The sequence below is a fragment of the Nerophis ophidion genome, linkage group LG19 (genome assembly GCF_033978795.1).
Source record: "Nerophis ophidion isolate RoL-2023_Sa linkage group LG19, RoL_Noph_v1.0, whole genome shotgun sequence".
Lineage (NCBI taxonomy): Eukaryota > Metazoa > Chordata > Actinopteri > Syngnathiformes > Syngnathidae > Nerophis > Nerophis ophidion.
Genome location: NC_084629.1, coordinates 22,985,898 through 23,009,111, shown reverse-complemented (window position 1 = coordinate 23,009,111; position 23,214 = coordinate 22,985,898). Strand labels below are relative to the sequence as shown.

The following is a 23,214-nucleotide window of genomic DNA, read 5'->3' as shown; positions in this document are numbered from 1 at the left end:
AAGTCCTCCTTTTTGTACAATACCACATGAAAATGGTTGGATTTTGGCATCTTATTTATCCAACTTCCATACACTTTACAAGAAAAACATTGGCGGCAAATTCCGTAGCTTGCTTGATTGACATTCACGGCACCCGAAGGTCTTGTGAGATGACGCTGGCTGCTGCGAGATCATTATTAAGAAAAAATGACCGAGAAACACTTTTTATTTCAACAGACTCTCGTGCCGTATCTTCCGTCAAAACTCTAAAGACCGACTGCACATTTCCTATCTTCACAATAAAAGCACTGCTTTATGCTACATGCGCTAACAAAATAAGGGTCTCGGAAAGCTGGCGTGCACAGGGCTTTTATTGTGAAGATAGGAAATGTGCAGTCGGTCTTTAGAGTTTTGACGGAAGGTTCGGCGCGAGAGTCTGTTGGAAAAAAAAAAAAAGGGTTTCTCGCCTTCCTCTCGGTCGTCATTTTTTCTTAATAATGATCTCGCAGCAGCCAGCGTCATCTCACAAGACCTTTGATGATCGCTAATTTTTAGGTTTATTTTTTTAAAAGCCTGGCTGTCCATCGACTGACAGAACCTCCGCGGTTGACCGGTAGCTCGCGATCGACGTAATGGGCACCCCTGCTGTAGACCAATAATTAGTCAGCTAATTGAAAAAAATAAATAAATTGAAAACATTAATTACTGGAAAAAGAACAATTATATTTAAATGATAAAAATATACATATAATCAATGAACATATATTACTTTTTAACATATCATTACTGTGTATATTAACTGTTAAGTAAATTTTTATATGCCTTCAACAGTATTTTTTGGGCCTTCAAAAAAGGAAAAAAAATCCTACAAAACAGCAAGTGTGAGTCGACTTATCAGGGAATTTTGCTTACAACTGCCCATATGTTTGACGGCACGAGGTCAAAGGGGAACTGCATTTTTTTTTAATTGGGCCTATCGTTCACAATCATTTTGAAAGAGGATGACGACGGATGGATTATTATTTTATTATTAGTTTTTCGTGTCGTTCTCGCCAGTTCCAGGTTCTAATCAGCGGTCAAAGTGTCCCAACTTCCCATCCATCCATTTTCTACCGCTTATCCCTTTTTGGGGCCGCGAGGGCCCAGCTAAAATCAGGCGTAAGGCGGGGTACACCTTGGACAAGTCGCCACCTCATCACAGGGCCAACACAGATAGACAAACAACATTCCCACTCACATTCACACACTAGGGCCAATTTAGTGTTGCCCCAACTTTTCGGATTATATCCTCAGCCATCTTCTTTCTAGGTGAGATGCATGATTTATGATCTACAATGAATTCACAGGAAGTGAGGAAACAGCAGGCCACTCGATGATGTAAAGTGATTATTACATCGCCACTAGAGTTGGTCTGCTTTAGTGCCTATATAATAACATTATCACTAATACTTGGTTAATATTCAAGTCACGAAATGTAAATTGGGTATTGTTGCCGCTTTTTCAATTGTTGTTTATTGTGTTTTAAGGGCGGAATAGTGGAGCTGCCATTGGCTCCGCTGTGAGGGGACTTTTATTTATGTTTATTCAATATTTAGAATGCATTAAAAAAAAATCCATTCGTCATGTCTTTCTTAATGTCTTTCATAACATTATCACAATTTCAAAAGGGTTAAAAACAATAAAAATCAGTTCCCAGTGGCTTGTTGTATTTTTTGATGTTTTTTTTCAAAATGTTACCGGTCTCTCAATATCCCTAAAAAAAGCTTTAAAGTGCCTGATTTTCGCTATTTGCGATGCGACTATCCATTTCCCTGTGACGTCATACAGTGCTGCCAATGTAAATTGCGAATACCACAGCAAGATATAGCGACATTAGCTCGGATTCAGACTCGGATTTCAGCGGCTTAAGCCATTCAACAAATTACGCATGTATTGAAACGGATGGTTGGAGTATGAAAGTATTGAATTATTGAGCAAATAGCTATTGACACTATTCATAGCCATAGCATGGCCGAATAGCTGCGTTAGCATCACCGGTAAAATGTGCGGACCAAACGATCAGGACTTTCGCATCTTGTGACACTGGAGCAACTTGAGTCCGTCGATTTGTAAGTGTTTTTTTCGCATTAAATGTGGGTGGAAGGAAACGTAATATAGTTGCAAATGCATCTGCAGATTATCCATACATCTCTAAGCCATGTCTGCTTTAGCACCGCCGGTAAATAGCATGTTAGCATCGATTAGCGTAGCATGTTAGGATCGATTAGCTGGCAGTCACGCCGCGACCAAATATGTCTGATTAGCACATACATAAACATCAACAAAACTCACCTTTGTGATTTCGTTGACTTTATCGTTGCAAATGCATCTGCAGGTTATCCATACATCTCTGTGCCATGTCTGTCATCGCCGGTAAAATGTGGAGACACTTTGGTACATTCAATGGGGGTCTGGCGCAGACATCGCATCTTCGGGCCAGTGGTGCAACTTGAATCCCTCCCTGTTAGTGTTGTTACACCCTCCGACAACACACCGACGAGGCATAATGTCTCCAAGGTTCCAAAAAATAGTCGAAAAAACGGAAAATAACAGAGCTGACACCCAATGTTTACAATGTGATGAAAATGAAAATGGCGGCTGTATTTCCTCGCCGACGTCACATTCTGACGTCATCGCCTCCAGAGCGATAAACAGAAAGGCGTTTAATTCGCCAAAATTCACCCATTTAGAGTTCGGAAATCGGTTAAAAAAATATATGGTCTTTTTTCTGCACCATCAAGGTAATTATTGACGCTTACATAGGTCTGGTGATAATGTTCCCTTTTAAGGTCATCTTTATTTTTAAATATATGAACATCTTTGCAGGCGACAGGAAAAATGCAGATGGGGTTCAGATGGAATTCAAGTCCAAGCAGTGGTTCGGGGCCTCGGTTCGATCTGATGGCGAGCACATCCTGGTAAGTTCCTTAGGCGTGCACCAGCACCACATAATTACAGTTCGGAACGCACCTCGGTTTTAAGTTCACGTTTTGTTCAAGTTTGGCCACAATGAGGGTAAAAAATGCAAAACACAAAAAGCTGTTAAGCGTTTTTAAACAGCTTTAATGATTTATTAAAGCAAAACATACAATCAGATTATTCTCCAAATAATAACATCTTGTGAAATTATAACTTAACTAACTAGAAATTGCTACTTTCGTCTGTAAAAATTCTGACTTTTTCTTTTAATATTGCCGCTTTCATGATGTAAGATTGCAACAATTTCTGTAAAAAATTTTTTTGGGGAAGATTACTTTTCTCACATAATTGCTATATTTTTTCATATTTACTTTTTCTGGTAGAAGCACAGCTTTTTTGCTGACTTTTCCCCATTTAACACAAAAAACAACTTAAGAATGTTATTCTTTAGTAAAGCGCAGCGACGCAGACAGTAACAGTTTTAGGAGTGGTTTACTTGGCTGCAACCAGTAGATGCGTTGTGAATTAGTATGTTGTCCAAAAAAAGCGGACAAACATGCTATCAACCATTGGATGTTGAGCTACAACCATGCAGACCTCCACTTAGGCCACACTATTTTAATAAATGTTTATCAATGCATTAACATGCATCTGAATTCCTATAAATATAAGAATTTAACCAATTAAATGTTGTGGAATGTGCGTCTGTCCCATAGCCACTGTTAAGGAATGTCTTTGTGAAAATGACCTAATTGTTGATGTGTCCAGGCCTGCGCTCCTCTGTACCAGTGGTCCACCTTTGGGGTCTCGGAGCGAGAGCCAGTAGGAACGTGTTTCCTGAAGAAAGGCACGCAGGTGGTGGAATATTCGCCCTGTAGATCAAGTTAGTTTTCAGATTTTTTTTCTTGTCTTCTTAGTTTGAATACATATCAAGTATCACTTGTCATACACAGGTTTTTAAAATCAGGGTTTCCCACACATTCATTTATTTGTTGCGGCCCGCCACGAAAGAAGTACGGCCGCCCCAAATAAAATAAAATAAAAATAAAAATAATAATAATAAAAAAAAACATTTTTATTTTTTATTTTTTTTTTGGCTTTTGACTTACTCAACCGCTCATAAATGTAATGGGACTCTGTCTGTGAATGGAGCTTGTAGTTACATATTATATAAATATGTAAATATTTTATAAATATAAATATTTATATAAAAATGTACATAAAGTGTTGTAATTATATTCCAACTCCGCGTTCTTCTTGGTCATCGCCGCCTCCACTACCCACACCCCCCGCCGCCCGACCACACCACCACAAATAGATGCCTGACCTGTGGGAAACACTGAGAATGGAATCATCTCTTTTGCATAATTGGCAATGAGGCTTGCACATGTACGGTAATTGTAATGGGCGCTCAAGGAGAGAGGAATAACGTGAGGGAGTCAAAGAATTGGTGAAACATTTTTGTAAATACAAACAAACTTTCTTTTGTCGCTTCTTTTTGTCAATATCACAAACAAGACTGTCTGAGTGCTTTTGAGGAGGAAGGGACCCACAGCAGCACATACTGCCCGTTGAGAGGAGCTTTCATGTAAATGTCTCCAGGTAGACCAAAACATTTTTTTTAAATATGTATATATGTAGTGGTCTGAATACTCAATATGCAAATATAACGTCAAAGTAGCTAACTTGACAACACTTATTTTGCTTGCTACGTCTTCTTATTCTCTGGCTAAGCAGGCACTTATGAGGTGTGTTAAGAAACGGAATTCTGATGCATTAAGCCACCTACTGTCCAGTGTTGTATCGACATGTGACATTAAAAGCCAGTGCCGTTAAAGAGCATTTAAGTGAGGGTGAACAGGTAGCCTTGTGTCTATTTGTGGCAATCCAAATGTATGTCCTTCTTTAGCGTCTTTATTGCGCACACACATAGTCTTGGATGAGCAGCCCTCTGACGTGGATTATTTTGAGTCTGTATTTAATTTTAATAGTTGATTATGTTGGTTGTCATCAATAACCTGCAAATAGCAATGGCATTACAGTCGTTCTATAACGGCTATGTTGCATGTGTGAATAATGCGTGTGCATGGACAGGTGCAACACCTTAGACTATCTCATCCAATCGTTTCGAAGGAGGGGAAGCGGGCTCAAATTTGGGCGAGGATCAGAGGCAAACATTCCAAACTTTCTGTGTAAAATAAAATGCACGATAGGATGTTGTAGTTTGACATACTTATCTACTCTAAACACATAATCAAATGATCACATTTATATTCAACATCTATCCAAATTTCCTCATTTGCTTGTCATTTTCCTGTCTTCTTTTGATGTTCTATTTTAGTGGTTTAGTGAGCCAATAAGCCCCTGCTGTTTTGTTTCTGCCCAGGTGCCAACTCACCCGAGGGGCAAGGCTTCTGCCAGGCAGGCTTCAGTGCCGACTTTCTCAAGGTAGAACACCATCTATGTGTGGGCGTGGCTTCAAAATTGTGAGGCATCACGTCCCAATTGCTTCTGACTGACAGGTGGAGAACATGCGGTGTGAATTTCTCCGACTTTCTTTTTGTATTGCAGCAGAACAACCGAGTGGTGGTGGGCGGACCCGGAAGCTTCTACTGGCAAGGTGAGGAGGCGACAGGTCGCCACTACAGAACTCTGAATAAAATTGTGTTTGCATGTTTGTTTCTGTTAGGAAAAGCACTAGCAATGACGTCACAAACTATTATCGAGAAATTCATTTGAACAATTTGTGATGACAAGGTCAACAAATTGTTCTAAAAATTAGTTGTTCACAATGCATTGTTTTTCATGGAAAAGTGAAGTGCCTCTGTGGGACGCATGGAAAGTGAGTTTATTGCATCCTTTCAGATTTGAATGCATCAGGGATGCATGATGCGTACCTAACATCGCTACTAGTGGTTAAAGGCCTACTGAAATGAGATTGTCTTATTTAGACGGGGATAGCAGGTCCATTCTATGTGTCATACTTAATCATTTCGCGATATTGCCATATTTTTGCTGAAAGGATTTAGTAGAGAACATCGACGATAAAGTTCGCAACTTTTGGTCGCTAATAAAAAAGCCTTGCCTATACCGGAAGTAGCAGACGGTGTGCGCGTGACGTCGCGGGTTGTAGGGCTCCTCACATCCTCACCTTGTTTATAATCATAGCCACAATCAGCAAGAGCGATTCGGACCGAGAAAGCAACGATTTCCCCATTAATTTGAGCGAGGATAAAAGATTTGTGGATGAGAAAAGTTAGAGTGAAGCACTAGAAAAAAAAGGCAACGGCAGTGGGAGCAATTCAGATGTTATTAGACTCATTTACTAGGATAATTCTGGAAAATCCCTTATCTGCTTATTGTGTTAATAGTGTTTTAGTGAGATTATAAAGTAATACCTGAAAGTCAGAGGGCTGCGGTGACCGCAAGTGTCTCTGAGAGAAGCCAATGGAGGAGCCAAGATCACAGCTGCCTTTTTGACAGCCTCTGCAGGAGGAAGGACGCTAACTCCGCACAAGTCTCCGGTAAGAGCCGACTTAATATCACAATTTTCTCATCCCAAAACTTGCTGGTTGACATGTAGAGAAACATGTTCGCTAAAGCTTCACAACAAATAAAGAAACACCGGCTGTGTTTCAGTTGCTAAAGGCAGCTGCAATCCACTGCTTTCCACGAACAGCATTCTTCTTTATAGTCTCCATTATTAATTGAACAAATTGCAAAAGATTCAGCAACACAGATGTCCAAAATACTGTGTAATTATGCGATGAAAAGAGACTACTTTTAGCCATAAGTGGTGCTGGACTAAAATGTCCGCTCAACCAATAACGTCACAAACACGCGTCATTATACGTGTCATCATTCCGTGATGTTTTCAACAAGAAACTCCGCGGGTAATTTAAAATTGTAATTTAGTAAACTAAACCGGCCATATTGGCATAAGTTGCAATGTTAAGATTTCATCATTGATATATAAACTATCAGACTGCGTAATCGGTAGTAGTGGGTTTCAGTAGGCCTTTAAGGCCGCAAACTACTGCACAGAGAGTTTATGCTTGCTTACGCCCTTCGATGCCCTCCATAATATTGAAGTTTTTACCAAGTGTAAACTTTTACAGCCTCCGTTCCATGCCAGGCTTGACACTTTTAGCATCTGAACTGTGAGCATGCCAAGCAACCACTTGATATTTCACTTGGCTTCAATTTCCCATTAACGTCTTCATAGAGCTGGACAGTTAATCCAATTTTTAAATTCCGATTTAGTTTTTTCACAATCATAAAATATTATAATTTGAAAAAACTAATAACGAGCCGCACAAAGTGCTTGCAAATTCCAGAACTTGCAAAGATGAAAGTAATGAGTGAATAAAACACCACTTCCGCTACAAGTTTGGATTAGCGGCAGGGTTGCTACTTTTTGATTGACACAGTGCTTGTATGCTAAATGAATGATCACCAAACTATAAAAAAAGTAAGGCCATATTATTTTGGCATACATGTAACCCGAACGGAGTCACAATTGGCCAATAAAACAGAATCAGCTGTTAAACGCTAAATATCATTACATTGAAATAATTGTGAGTGAAATAATAATAATCCGATAACACTCATTCACCCCTGAAATACTCAACCGCTGCGTGCTGACGTAAATAATGTGGAGGCGGCCACTTGAAACGGCGACTAAACTAAAGCTAAAGCTAGCAAGAACAACATAAACAGCTTGTGTTGTTGTGAACAACACCATGGAATCATGGATGTAAGATCAATGTACAAACAGCAGTCGCAACTTGAGGCTGGCCCCTTGTCGTCTCCAAACTCGTCAGGCTACTCCCCCCTTCACAATATTAGCGCTGTGTGCAACATATCTGGTCTGACTGCGTTAACAAAATGAAGGTTTCAAAAAAGTACCTCATACCAGAATAATGTACTTAAACAATTATTGATACGTTTACCAAACTATTATGCTTTGGCTTAAAATACAGGCAAAAAAAATTTCAAAGGTGTTTTCGCACCATCAAATCTGAGGATTTTTTGCAATAAATTAACAAAAATCTTATTACATTGTATTATGATTCTGAAAGCGCACACTATAGTGGTAAAATAAGTGTAAAAGGTAAAAAAAAAAAAAAGGAATTATAAACAAAAAAAACAGAACTTAATATTTTTTTATATTGCAGTTATTTTCAAGTCATGCTGCTACTCGTATTACTATGTTACTTATTGTTTAGTTGTTACCCATTTATATCCGTTGTTCTTTTATCAAATTCAATTAAACATTTCAAATTAATGATTAATTGTGTTATTAACTGGAATTTCAATGTCAATCCAAAATAATGGTGATTATTATTTTTGTCATAATTGTCCGTCCAGCCCTAGGTGTTCGTATGACCTAATATTGAGATTGATGCAGGAATACACCAGGTGTCCCAATCAGGTTTTCAATCATTGGATGTAGCCTTGATTTGGAATTGTCGGTCTGAAAAAAGGGGTTTACTTGTCTCAAAAGATTTCACAATACAGTAAAACCTGTTTATGTTGATGCGCCTCAAACTGGCTGACATTAATATAAGCAGTTGTGTATGTGTGTGCTACTTTTAGATTCATGTAATTAGACTTTTCATATTTCAAAAGCGAGTTATTTAGTTAACAAGTTGAACTATGTCATTGTGTTATTAGATAGCTGTTAGAACCTCTTAACAAGGCTCTCTTTGGTCTGGTTAACTGTTTCGGCTGTCAAAGTGTGCCAGCTGTTTCCAGAGTAAAAGTGAGGTGTTTTTTTTTTCAAACGTGAACAGGGTGTGCTTGAGTCAGGTCCAGGCGTGTCTGTGTTCTCGTCTGACAAAGAGGATGTGGCAGAGCCTAAACGCTGAGTCATGCTTGGACAGACTTAGTGTTCCCTGCTTTTTGAAATGCACAAAAGCCACCAGACTCTTTAATATAACATCCTTATCTCGTAAACAAAATTGAAGCGCCTCTCGCAGAAGGCAGTCTTTTTAAAGTATTTATTTCCAGTGATAAACCTTCCTTTTGGTTATTTTATTTTTTGCTTTTGTGGATTGACTTGACTCCATTTTGCAGGTCAACTGATATCCGATGATGTATCGGAAATCTTTACCAGACTCGACAACAACTACATCACCCCGTATGGAAACACCCTGGCAACCAAGTCGGCCAGCGCCCAGTATGACGACAGTTACCTAGGTAACGACAGATTTGCTCACCAGCGCTTTTAGGGTGTATTCAAATGGTGTCCGTTTCGACCGTCGAAATGGTCTGTGACTAATTCCCTCTGTTCTTCTTAAAACCACTGAGATTGGTATATTTAACCTGTTGCTGTTCCAACAGTCCAGCTGATAGTCCAGTTACGTTAGCAAAGGTCTGGTGCAGGTGTGTCCAAACTTAGGCTTGCGGGCGTCATAAATTTGGCCTGCGAGACTGCACAATTCGAATAAGCAATTTGGCCGAGCGCGGTGTTTACATATAATACACAAATAATCAGCAATTTAATAACTGACATTTTGTCGTCATCTGATGACCAACAAAAGTACCACATTATTGTACTTCAATGTGGATATGTGAACAGCATTTACTTGTATTGACTTAATCCAAACAACCTTCCCTAGTCAAGGTGCAGAAAAAAATTTCAACCAGCACAAAAATTCAACAAACAAGATAGCACAACACATCCTGCTCATTGAACTTTGTGGATATTATAAAAAAACATACATTCAGCATATACAAATTAAAACTATGTACATTTATATCCATTACAAGGGATGATGGGAAAATGCAAAACACTCTCTCCACACTTATCTATGTTTGCCGCATTTTAGTTGCTTGATAGTTCTGATTAAACTTTAAGGAGGTTGTCACAGAAGTAAAAAAGGTAGGGGTCGAATTTTCACATACCCTTAATAACCAATTATATTAATTATATATTCAGCGCCCCCCGCGACCCCAAAGGGAATAAGCGGTAGAAAAAGGATGGATGGATATAGTCATTTAAAAATAACACACACATATATATATATATATATATATATATATATGTGTGTTTTTTTAGGGCTGCGAATCTTTGGGTGTCCCACGATTCGATTCAATATCGATTCTTGGGGTCACGATTCGATAAAAATATAGATTTTTTTACATTCAACGTGATTCTCCATTCAAAAACGGTATTTTTCCGATTCACAACGATTCTGTATTCATTCAATACATAGGATTTCAGCAGGATCTACTTCAGAGCTGCTGACATGCAAGCAGAGTAGTAGATTTTTTTTAAAAAGCTTTTATAATTGTAAAAGACAATGTTTTATATACTGATTGCAATAATGTAAATTTGTTTTAACTATTAAACGAACCAAAAATATGACTTATTTTATCTTTGTGAAAACATTGGACACTGTGTGTTGTCAAGCTTATGAGATGAGATGCAAGTGTAAGCCACTGTGACACTATTGTTCTTTTTTTAATTTTTATAAATGTCTAATGATAAGGTCAATGAGGGATTTTTAACCACTGCTATGCTGAAATTATAAGTAATATTGATACTGTTGTTGATAATCATTTTTGTTTCACTCATTTTGGTTTGTTCTGTGTCGTGTTTGTGTCTCCTCTCAATTGCTCTGTTTATTGCAGTTCTGAGTGTTGCTGGGTCAGGTTTGGTTTTGGAATTGGATTGCATTGTTATGGTATTGCTGTGTAGTGGTTTGTTGGATTGATATAAAAAAAATAATCGTTTTAAAAAAAAAAAAGAGAATTGATTCTGATTTGCACAACGTATTCGATTCGGTTCGTATTCGGATCGATTTTTCCCACACCCATAATATATATATATATATATAGTTGTGGTCAAAAGTTTACATACACTTGTAAAAAACATAATGTCATGGCTGTCTTGAGTTTCCAATAATTTCTACAACTCTTATTTTTTTGTGATTGAGTGATAGGAGCACATACTTGTTGGTCACAAATAACATTGATGAAATTTGATTCTTTTATGAATTTATTATGGTTCTACTGAAAATGTGACCAAATCTGCTGGGTCAAAAGTATACATACAGCAATGTTAATATTTGGTTACATGTCCTTTGGCAAGTTTCACTGCAATAAGGCGCTTTTGGTAGCCTTCCGCAACCTTCTGGCAAGCTTCTGGTTGAATTTTGTTTTGTCCTCCAGGATACTCTGTGACAGTCGGAGACTTCAACGACGATGGAAAAGAGGGTAATTTTTACTGCATTCTTGAATGTGACTTACTCATGACGCACTCATTCACCAAACTGCATTTAAGAATAATTGCTTTAGGAAAACCACATGTAGCGTTCCCCCCTCGCTTTACAGCTGTGCCCTGGAATGCAATCCCTACTCGGCAGTTACATTTGGGGTTCCCCAGGTGTTTTTTGTTTTTTTCCTGTGTGACACGTCTATTGTTTCCCTCTCCTAGACTACGTTACTGGGGTGCCGAGGGGGGACAAGGCGCTAGGTTACGTAAGTGCTAAAAACTTCTCACTACGATAATTGCAGCACAAGGAGCATGGCTAATGGCGTTAACATTTTAGGTAAACATCTTCAATGGCCTCAACATGGAGTCCATGGTCAACTTTACAGGAACTCAGGTGAGCTGTATTCGTTGTTTATATGCAATTACACTGTCTATTGGTCTGAAATGACATTTATGAAATGGTTAAAAAAGATACTTGAATACAATGAAGAAATAAGCGATTGTAAAAGGTCCCTAAGGCGTGTGTAGAGAGAAGTTATGGGCCTTAATGAGCTCTTCACTTCCTGTCTGTCCTCCTTTAGCTGCCATCTGAAAGCAGCAGTCATACTTTTATCTGCTTCCTGTTTCCTCTCCTATTTGAGGCCCACGTTCTCAGGATTTAAGTTGGAACAAAGACACTTTGCATCTCTGTCTCTGTCTCATTCCTCTGACCACATCAGTGAGGCAGTGACTCGTGTCGTTTATCAGTGACATGCTGCCAACACGTCAGTCCACAAGTTCATCCACAATGTTTCATGTTTGAAATGTTATTTGCCCATGCAGGGGCCTTTTTGATATTATTTACTTATTTTTTTATTTAATACTTTTATTAAACCATTTAGGTCAGAAATGCTAATCTGTATATTTTTCAATAATTGCTATTGTTTGCAGCGTAACCAACAGGACTGCCATCTGTCTGTGGCTGTAGGGGGGGTACTGCCGTCTAATTTGCATAATTGGCATTACGTTATTTTTATGGACATTGGGGGTTCCCAAAACAAGGTAAATATTCTGGAAAATATTTTTGAGCTTATTTCAAACATGCATACAATTACAACATGATACGCCACAATTTCCAGTTCATCTTTTCAACCTATTAAAAAAGGAGTTGGAAAAAGGCGAGAGCAAATAAATCGCAATTTTTGTTCAGTTTTGTTCACTCCCTGTTCTCTATTTGCTCACAATATACTCCATAAATAATAAAATTCAAGATGAATAAATAGTCAAGCAAGTTTGACTTCATATGTGATTACTAAGGTTATCAATTACTTCAAAATGTTTATCATGTTTTTTCTTCTCCTTCTTGGTACATTGTGAACACTTCGAGTTTGAACCGTTTCTTAAACTGGGTCATATTGGTACATTGTTTGATTCTTCTACTTAATCCATTCCTTAATTTAATTCCACATACTGATATGCTAAAGGTTTTAAGTGGTGTACCTGCATACAGATGCTTTGAGTAACATTTTTGTCTGAGTTTATAGTTCTCCTCTTTTGTTGAGAAGAAATGTACGTTCTTGGGTAACGTAACAGGTTATAGTTTGCTTTATGCACAATTTTAGCAGTTTGCAAATTCACTATATCGTGGAATTTAATTGTGATTCAATGAACAACCTTATGTATTTTTATAACTGATTTTTTTTGTAACACGTTTAGTGACTGAAACTTTCTTTAGTAGTTATTTCCCCATATTTGTGCACAATAACTCATATATGGTAACACTAGCGGGCAGTAGAGAATATCAATCAATCAATGTTTACTTATATAGCCCTAAATCACTAATGTCTCAAAGGGCTGCACAAACCACTACGACATCCTCGGTAGGCCCACATAAGGGCAAGGAAAACTCACACCCAGTGGGACATCAGTGACAATGATGACCCAGTGGGACGTCGGTGACAATGATGACTATGAGAACCTTGGAGAGGAGGAAAGCAATGGATGTCGAGCGGGTCTAACATGATACTGTGAAAGTTCAATCCATAATGGATCCAACACAATCGCGAGAGTCCAGTCCAAAGCGGATCCAACACAGCAGCGAGAGTCCCGTTCACAGCGGAGCCAGCAGGAAACCATCCCAAGCGGAGGCGGATCAGCAGCGCAGAGATGTCCCCAGCCGATACACAGGCGAGCAGTACATGGCCACCGGATCGGACTCCTTCCACAAAGGAGAGTGGGACATAGAAGAAAAAGAAAAGAAACGGCAGATCAACTGGTCTAAAAAGGGAGTCTATTTAAAGGCTAGAGTATACAAATGAGTTTTAAGGTGAGACTTAAATGCTTCTACTGAGGTGGCATCTCGAACTGTTACCGGGAGGGCATTCCAGAGTACTGGAGCCCGAAATGAAAAAGCTCTATAGCCCGCAGACTTTTTTTGGGCTTTGGGAATCACTAATAAGCCGGAGTCCTTTGAACGCAGATTTCTTGCCGGGACATATGGTACAATACAATCGGCAAGATAGGATGGAGCTAGACCGTGTAGTATTTTATACGTAAGTAGTAAAACCTTAAAGTCACATCTTAAGTGCACAGGAAGCCAGTGCAGGTGAGCCAGTACAGGCGTAATGTGATCAAACTTTCTTGTTCTTGTCAAAAGTCTAGCAGCCGCATTTTGTACCAACTGTAATCTTTTAATACTAGACATGGGGAGACCCGAAAATAATACGTTACAGTAATCGAGACGAGACGTAACAAACGCATGGATAATGATGTCAGCGTCTTTAGTGGACAGAATGGAGCGAATTTTAGCGATATTACGGAGATGAAAGAAGGCCGTTTTAGTAACGCTTTTAATGTGTGCCTCAAAGGAGAGAGTTTGGTCGAAGATAATACCCAGATTCTTTACCGTGTCGCCTTGTTTAATTGTTTCGTTGTCAAATGTTATGGAGTGGTGTTTGTCCAATACATATTTATCCAGCTTTATTCAGCATTGATGTATTTCTTGTCACTTTATGTAGTATATTTTTGAGATTTTCAGTTAATTTTATTATCAATTATTACACCCAGAATTAGATTTATTTTACTTTTTCGATGTCTATTGGTATTTTTGTTTGACTTTCTCTTCCACTGTTACCGAATAGCATTACTTTAGTTTTCCTGAAGTTTAAGAATAGTCTATTTTTGTCAAACCATCTTTTTAATGTATTAATTTCTTTTGTTAAAATTTGTGTTAGATTCTGCGTGTTCTTTTGAACAAAATGCATTTGTATCGTCTGCAAATAATACTAACTTTTGTAACTTTACCAATGTCATATTATAAAGATAGAACAATTTTGGTCCCAGTATTGATCCCTGTTGTACGCCACAGGTTATATTTAGAGGTGTAGATGTATGTTTGCCTAGCTTCACGTATTGCTTCCTGGTGGTTAAGTAGATTCCTACCCAGTTCAAGACCCACCTTCTAATGCCATACTGTTACAATATTTAATTTTTTACATTTTTTTTTATTTTTATTCATCTGTATTAGTATAATACCGCTATACCAATAAATAATTTTCGGTACGATACCGTCTCTGAAACGTACCGGTCCCGAACCCGTGTCGAAGTCATGTCTTGACATTGCTGGTTTTACGAGCAGAAGAGCATGTTCGGTTGCACACAATCACGGAGTACTTGCAAGCAGACAATGTGTATAGACAGAAAAGGGAGAACGGACGCATTTTGGCTTGATATTAATATACGTGTTCATTTACTGTTATTATTTGACTGGTTACTTTCAGTTTTAACATGTTCTTTCTACACTTCCAATAAAATGTAATAAGCACTTATTTTTCTGTTGTTTGGATACTTTACATAAGTTGTGGGTGATACTACAAATTTGTAGTAGTTACAGGGTCATACATTGGTCATAATAAATTATTCTTGTGTCCAGGGCCATATTTCCTGAGTTTATGAACAATAGGAAAAATGACAAAATATTTTGTAAATATAAATATTGATGTAAACATTGACTATATAAAGCTCTTTTATTTGATATTGTTGCAGTTGATAATTCTATCGATCCACCAATTTGTTTACATTGAGGAGTACTAGCTGTTAGCGGTTAGCTATTGTATCCCCTTACGGTGTGTAGTGAAGGATGTTTAGCTATTCTTCGTTCTGCAGGGATTTGTAAGAAATGTAGTTTGTGTCGTCTAGTTCAGTGGTCCGCAGAATTTTTTTATTCATTTTTATAAAAACAAAAAAATATATATATATTTTATTAAATCAACATAAAAAACACAATATACACTTACAATTAGTGCATCAACCACAAAAACCTCCCTTTTTCATGACAAAAACGTCCTTTTTTCATGACAAAAACGTCCCTTTTTCATGACAAAGAAAAAAAAAAAAAAGGATCCCCCCGCATAAAGAGGCATTGTGGGGTCCATAGTTAATCTTATTTATCTAGCTATATTTGAGCTGGTTGCATCATCGTACTCTTGATTGTGTCTACAGATAAAATATAGATGAAAAAAGAGCTCATTCTTACCTAAGTAGGAATGGTAACTTTTGGCTTGACCCTCCTGCGGGCCTTGGCAGGCAATAAAGTGATGATGTCAGTGCTCAGGAAAGGCGGCACAAAGCGATGAGAAGCATTCCTGCAGAGCACGTCACTTTTTGAGACGAGGACCGAGCCTTTTTTACGAATGCTTTAAATCAGTGCAATGTTGTTACCTATCCTTTCTGCCTCTGCAAGATGGCCGCCTACTTCGGACACTCTGTGGCTGTGACCGACGTGAACAAGGACGGGTGAGTCGCCAAGGAGATGCTGTTGATGTTTTTGAGTCCTTATAAGGACAAGCTAACCTCACTGCATTTCCACTACAATATGGCATTCCGCACGAATAGCTCTTGATTATTTTGGGTTAGATCATGGTTGTCCAAACTTTTTGACTGGGGCGGCCGCATTGGGCTGAACATTTTGCGAAAGTCGGAAAGCCAAAAAGTATAAAGAATAATTTTGGCGCTTTTCCCATCATGCCTTGTAACAGATTTAAATGGGTGTATTTTAAAAATTTTTACGGGGGTTTGCGTTTTTTTCTATTAAAATCCACAAAGTTCAATGAGCAGGTTGTTTTATGTATGACATGTTTTTTTACTTTTTGTGTTACTTGATTTTTTTTCCTCTGCCATGACCAGCAAAGGTTGTTTGGATTGGGTTATATAAGTAAAAGCTGTGAATGCTATAGTAGAAAGCATACTCCATAGGCACTGGCTTGAGTCACTCAATGTGTTGACAAATAAGCATAGATATTTAATTTAATATGCCCGGCCAAATTGCCTGTTGAACTTGGGCCATCTTGCAGGCCAAATTGAAGAAGCTGGCGGGCCGCAATTTCCCCGCCGCCCGTAGTTTGGACACCCATGGGTTAGACTTATTGTCAATGTCGGGTCATGATTGCTAACATCACTAATGCTGTCGCCCAATTGACATTTTGTCAGTTTGATGGACCTGCTGGTGGGTGCTCCTCTCTTCATGGACAGGGGGTCCGATGGCAAACTAAGGGAGGTGGGGCAGGTAGGAAACACACAGACGCACACCATATTTGCATCCCGCTTTTATTTACTGCCTGTGTGCATGTGTGTTTTCCAGGTGTCTGTCTTCATGGGTCGGGGAGGATTTTCCTTCCACCCTCCGCAGATGCTTACGGGGTCAGAGATCTACGCCAGGTACGGCTCGTCCATCGCGGCGTTGGGAGACTTGGACATGGACGGTTACAATGGCAAGCAAATCATCCATTTACACGTACACACAGTCGTTCACCATTTTGTCTGCTGATTTATGTTGTGCTTTGTCTCGACCCAGATGTTGCCATCTCTGCACCCTATGGAGGCCCAGAACACAACGGCCTGGTCTACATCCACAATGGGCGTCCCCAGGGACCTGAGCCGACACCCTCCCAGGTTCTTTGAAATTCTGTTAAAAACTTGTGGGTAATCATCAACCTTTACTGGATTTGTCACTCCTGTATTATTACCTCTGAGGGAAAATATTCACAGCGCTTCATTTTTTCCATATTTTGGTATTATACAGCCTTATTCTAAAATTGAATTATTTTTTGTCCTAGTCTACAGATCATAATCCACAATAACAATGTGAAAAGGTTTTTAAATTTTTTTTTTTGCAAATTTATTAAAAGTCTTAAGTATTTTTTAATAAGATGCCACATGCCTGGCACACATATCTTTGGGCAGTTTTGCACATTCCTCTTTGCAGCACCTCTCATGCTACCCATCAGGTTGGATGGGAAGTGTTGGTTTTCATCCAGGATGTCTGTCCATTGTTGCATTCGTTTTAGTCTAGTCAAGGAGGTGACCAAGAACCCAATGGTCCACATTTCTCTGTTGATGCAATTGTTGATGACTGAAGTTCTGATATCAACCAAAGCTCCTCATCCCACCCCCCGGATTGTAAATAATGTAAATAATTCAATGTAAATACTATGATCATTAACTTGTGTGATGACTGTATTATGTTGATAGTATATATTTGTACCATGAATTGATTAACGTGGACCCCGACTTAAACAAGTTGAAAAACTTATTCGGGTGTTACCATATAGTGGTCAATTGTACGGAATATGTACTGTACTGTGCAATCTACTAATAAAAGTATCAGTCAATCAATCAAACTCTGTCAGAGCTACAGCATTTCCCTGTGGAGTGAGGAGAACCTTCCAGAAGGACAACCACCAATCAGACCTGTATGGTAGAGTGGCCAGACCAGTCCAGACGATGAGAAACAAAATGCTCTGGTATGATGAGACAAAGCTTGAACTCTTAGGCATGAATGCCAGGCGTCATGTTTGGAGAAATCAGGCACTGCTCATCACCAGGCTAGTACTATCCCTACTGTGAAACATGGTGGTGGCAGCAGCATCATGCAGTGGTGATGTTTTTCAGCGGCAGGAACTGGGAGGCTAGTCAGCATAGAGGAAAAAGATGGATGTAGCAATGTACAGATACATACAGGATAAAAAAAAAAAAAGCCTCCCATCCAATCTGATGGCGTTTAAGAGGTGCTGCAAAGAGAAATGGGCAAAACTGCCCAAAGATAGGTGTGCCAAGCTTGTGGCATCGTATTGAAAAATATTTGAGGCTATGATTGCTTCCAAACGTGCATCAACAAAGTATTGTACAAAGGCTGTGAATACTTATGTATAATAGAGGCCACACCGTTTCTTTCATGCTTCTATTGATAGATCAAAAAGCAGTGGGTGGATTTTCATTTACCTTTTCAGAAATGTCAGACATGGGATTTAACAAGTGATTTAACATTTTGAGACGGATCTCTGGATTCAGGATTTTTTTCACGATTAAGGAAATAGTGGAGGTCTGCGCTGTTTTTTTAGTAGATGATTAATGTATGCTGAATCCCCTCCAAATCTCTTACTGTCCCAAGACCACAACCGGGGTCAGTGTAAACTTGAAGATAAAGTTCTTTGCCATGACAACAGAGCTTTGAGTACAAAAAAAAGAACTGGCTGATGACCACAAAACTATTATGAAACAGTATTTTGATTGTCATCGACCAGGTCCTTCAGGGTAAATGGGCATCCAACTACATGCCTGCGAGCTTTGGCTACTCCATGATTGGAAGCACTGACATAGACCGCAATGGTTATCCAGGTACACACACATACACACACACACACACACACACACACACCATCAGGTGTGTCTTTCTTGCAATGGAAACAGCTGAAGTTTGTGTCTTGCAGATTTACTAGTTGGAGTGTTTGGTGCTGACACAGCTGTTTTATACAGGTAAGTGTGTTTATGTGTCTGTATGTGCAGGCTCCCTGCTAGGCCATCTTTAAGACTGCTGACTGGGTACTTTACCGAACGAGACCTCCCCTGATATCAAAGCGAGCTAAACCATACAGAGGCACTCGGATCCAAAGTTTTTAGTCATGCCGCTTATTATATTCCATCATAGTGTCAAGTATGATGAGCCAAGGAAGGAGCCACAACAATTTCTTGCACTTCGGAGAAATTTAATATGACTTTTTGCCAGTGCGTTGGCCCAATAGATCTGCAGTGGGAAAGAGAAAGTAAGAAAAGCATGCTTTGTGTGCCACCTATGTTTAAATAATAGTATTGGATTTGATATATATACAGGAGGCCTTCTCATACCTAAATTATATCTGAATGAACACTTAGTCAATCAGTCTATACACAGAACACATGGAAGAAATAAAAAAAGAAAGTATTACAAAATATAACTGGGACGGTAAAATAGGACAACTACCACGCTGCTTAGTCATCACCAGTGGTGGGTTGGTTACTGAAAACCAGTAACTAGTTACAGTTACTAGTTACTTTATTTCATAAGTAACTCAGTTACTTTTTGGTGTAAGTAAATGAGTTAGTAATGTGTTACTGTGAAAAGTAACTATCTAGTTACTGCTTTTTTTTTTTTTAGGGCTCCCATTAATGCCCTTTCAGCCTTCATTTCAGTACTATTATTGCACTTGAGAATAATACAATCTGTTGATAAAGTTTACATGCATTTGCATCACTAAAATCTGGTCTACATACAACACACAAAGACAAATATATGTTTCAAAGGGCTAATTTATTTCAGGCCAGAACACATTGACAAAACTATTTTAAATAGCTGCAACATTAACATGCGTAAGTAACAAACCGTGTCACAAAATAGATGTAAACCTGGCTTCACCCAAGGAAGGTACACATGACATGATTATATGTCATGTCACTACTGTATATACAGCATACAAACTGCTATACCAGTGGTTCTCAAATGAGGGTACGCGTACCCCTGGGGGTACTTGAAGGTATGTCAAGGGGTACGTGAGATTTTTTTTTTAATATTCTAAAAATAGCAACAATTAAAAAATCCTTTATAAATATATTTATTGAATAATACTTCAACAAAATATGAATGTAAGTTCATAAACTGCGAGAAGAAATGCAACAATGCAATATTCAGTGTTGACAGCTAGATTTTTTGTGGACATGTTTCATAAATATTGATGTTAAAGATTTATTTCTTTGTGAAGAAATGTTTAGAATTAAGTTCATGAATCCAGATGGATTTCTATTACAATCCCCAAAGAGGGCACCTTAAGTTGATGATTACTTCTATGTGTAGAAATCTTTATTTATGATTGGATCACTTGTTTATTTTTCAACAAGTTTTTAGTTATTTGTATATCTTTTTTCCCAAATAGTTCAAGAAAGACCACTACAAATAGCAATGTTTTGCACTGTTATACAATTTAATAAATCAGAAACTGGTGACATAGTGCTTTGTTTTACTTCTTTATCTCTTTTTTTCAACCAAAAATGCTTTGCTCTGATTAGGGGGTACTCGAATTAAAAAAAATGTTCACAAGGGGTACATCACTGAAAAAAAGGTTGAGAACCACTGTACTATACACACAAAGCCTAACTAGGCGCTTTTTTCTCTCAAGGAATTGTTAAATAAAATTATGTCTTCAGGAGATCAACACTTTACTGAAGCCCAAAACACTCTACGCTTTTCCCCACTTTTAGTTTAGAGATAAGGAAAGATTGGCCTGGCCCACTAGGAACTCTCTTTATTTTTGTGAACTTTATAGTCTATGCATTTAGAGTGATGTGATAATCAAACACTCTAGAAGTCTATAATGAAAGAGTATACTGTATAAGAGAATTGACAAGTGTGTGTACCTTCAGTGCTGAATGATGAGCAGAGGCAGAGTTTTGAGTGTTTTCTATAGCTTGCTTTCCATGTTTATGTACTCACTGTCCACTGTGTCCAGCTGCCTGAAAACGGGTGACTCCACTGTAGAAATAGCCAGCATATTTTCTAGCACATACACTGCAATGGCTCAATCAATGTTGTCCTGGCTAGCAGTGCCTCCATTAAAATCCTTTGGTGGTGGTGCAGGTGTACGTAAAGTGACATTGGAGTCTGTATTTCTCTTTACTAGCTTCGTTGAAGCATGTTTTGTAGGTGTTTCAGCACATTTTTAATTGCTGTTTTGGGCATCTTTGATCTTTGATCCAAGACACAACTTACACTTAACTAAAATGTTCTTTTCTTTGTGGTCAACAAAAGATAAGTAGTGAGAATATCTCCATGTTAAGGAACGTGACTTCTGCTCCACGATGATGTCTTATTAGTAAACACAGACTATATGTTTAAGTTATCATGCCAGGATTTTATCAGTCCGGCCCACTTGGGAAAAGCCCTTGAGATAAAATGAGTTTGACACGCCTGATCGAAAAGGACAAAAATTAAACTAAAAAGTACAAAACTGACCTGGTGTAGCGATGCGTGACTGTTTTATTCCGCCACGTGCACGTAATTGCCCTTTGTTGCGGACAGTACAGCGCACCGGTATATCAGCCGCACCAACAGTATTTTAGGAAAAACTATATTTTTATATATATTAGCGGCAGCAAATTATAAGCCACAGATATACTGTATATGCTGAAAAAAATAGTTATTTACACAGAAAGGTTCTATTAATGTTTATTTACATACTTTAATTGTTGTCAAACAGTGGCTGTAACATTACTGCTGATCAAACAAAACAGAAGTCATCGTCATGGACCCACTAGCTGTGGAAACTACTCTCCAATCAGCCAAACAGACTCAATATCTCCACGGTAACGTTTTGTTGCAATTACTGGGGAATTTGTGAAATGGAAACAATACAAAAATAATGCCATTGTAAGTTAATAATACTAATACAGACACTCCCAAATGTGTAAGCATATTAGATAATGTTAACGACGCTTGCTTCATTACATTACGATAGCACGTACGACTAAGCATGAAAACACTCCTACAGACATCACACATGAGACGGTTTAGTAAATATGAATACCGTATTTTTCGGACGATAAGTCGCAGTTTTTTTCATAGTTTGGCCGGGGGTGCGACTTATACTCAGGAGCGACTTATGTGTGAACTTATTACCACATTACCCTAAAATATCAAATAATGTTATTTAGCTCATTCACGTAAGAGACTAGACGTCTAAGATTTAATCGGATTTATCAATTAGGAGTGACAGATTTTTTGGTAAACAAACAGCATGTTTTATATGTTATAGTTATTTGAATGACTCTTACCATAATATGTTAGGTTAACATACCAGGCACGTTCTCAGTTGGTTATTTATGTGTCATAACGTGGCCTGTTTTTCACTATTCTTTATTTATTTTAAATTGCCTTTCAAATGTCTATTCTTGGTGTTGGGTTTTATCAAATAAATTTCCCCCCAAAATTTGACTTATACTCCAGTGCAACTTATATATGTTTTTTTCCTTTTTTATTATGCATTTTCGGCAGGTGCGACTTATACTCCGGAGCGACTTATAATCCGAAAAATGCGATACTTATAATTGTAAAACTTACAAACGTTGCTTGGGATGTTGATTTAAAAATACATACATGTAAGAACTCTATGGATGGCTAGAAGACAGAACTGCACTTGTACTTCTGATTGAAAGCACTAAATGCAGAACCTGCAGTGAGCGAACTTGTCCAAAAGATGGTGCCATAGCACAAACATAACACACCTTTTCAGTATCTTTGCTTGTTTTTTTTTAACTATTTGCATTATGACTGTCAGTGAAGAAAAATCCATAAATTAGCCGCACCGTTTCATAAGCTGCAAAAATCAAAGTGTAATGAAAAAGTAGCCGATTATAGTCTGGAATTATGGTAGTTCTTTTTATTCTTTTTACATTGATAATTTATGGGAGTGCCTTTTAGAAACTACAAAGACTGCTTGTAGCGTCTTTCAAGATACACAAAGCGCTTTACAGAAAAAACATTAGTCCTTTACTACGCTGTCACACTACAGCCTGAGTGACTGACAGAAAACTGTATCACAACATAGGAGTTTTAAAGTGCCTTCGTTCATGCAACCAACCTTGTTTGGCAACTTCCTGTTTCTTCCATCGAAGAAGAAAAAAATAATACAGAACGTTTTGGCAGAGGGGTTAGTGCGTCTGCCTCACAATACGAAGGTCCTGCAGTCCTGGGTTCAAATCCAGGCTCGGGATCT

At 38.3% G+C, this 23,214-nt stretch overlaps 1 protein-coding gene across 1 annotated transcript in view; it reads left to right on the top strand.

Moving 5' to 3' along the window:
* itgav (integrin, alpha V) overlaps positions 1-23,214 on the top strand; it is a 62,648-nt gene that overhangs the window by 19,694 nt on the left and 19,740 nt on the right. The window contains exons 3-16 of the mRNA XM_061879573.1: positions 2,845-2,936; positions 3,706-3,820; positions 5,324-5,385; positions 5,509-5,557; positions 9,016-9,138; positions 11,116-11,160; positions 11,381-11,424; positions 11,496-11,552; positions 15,879-15,931; positions 16,625-16,700; positions 16,776-16,905; positions 16,989-17,086; positions 18,718-18,811; positions 18,904-18,949. Coding sequence (XP_061735557.1) covers positions 2,845-2,936; positions 3,706-3,820; positions 5,324-5,385; positions 5,509-5,557; positions 9,016-9,138; positions 11,116-11,160; positions 11,381-11,424; positions 11,496-11,552; positions 15,879-15,931; positions 16,625-16,700; positions 16,776-16,905; positions 16,989-17,086; positions 18,718-18,811; positions 18,904-18,949 — 1,084 coding nt within the window. The remainder of the gene's footprint in view (positions 1-2,844; positions 2,937-3,705; positions 3,821-5,323; positions 5,386-5,508; positions 5,558-9,015; positions 9,139-11,115; positions 11,161-11,380; positions 11,425-11,495; positions 11,553-15,878; positions 15,932-16,624; positions 16,701-16,775; positions 16,906-16,988; positions 17,087-18,717; positions 18,812-18,903; positions 18,950-23,214) is intronic.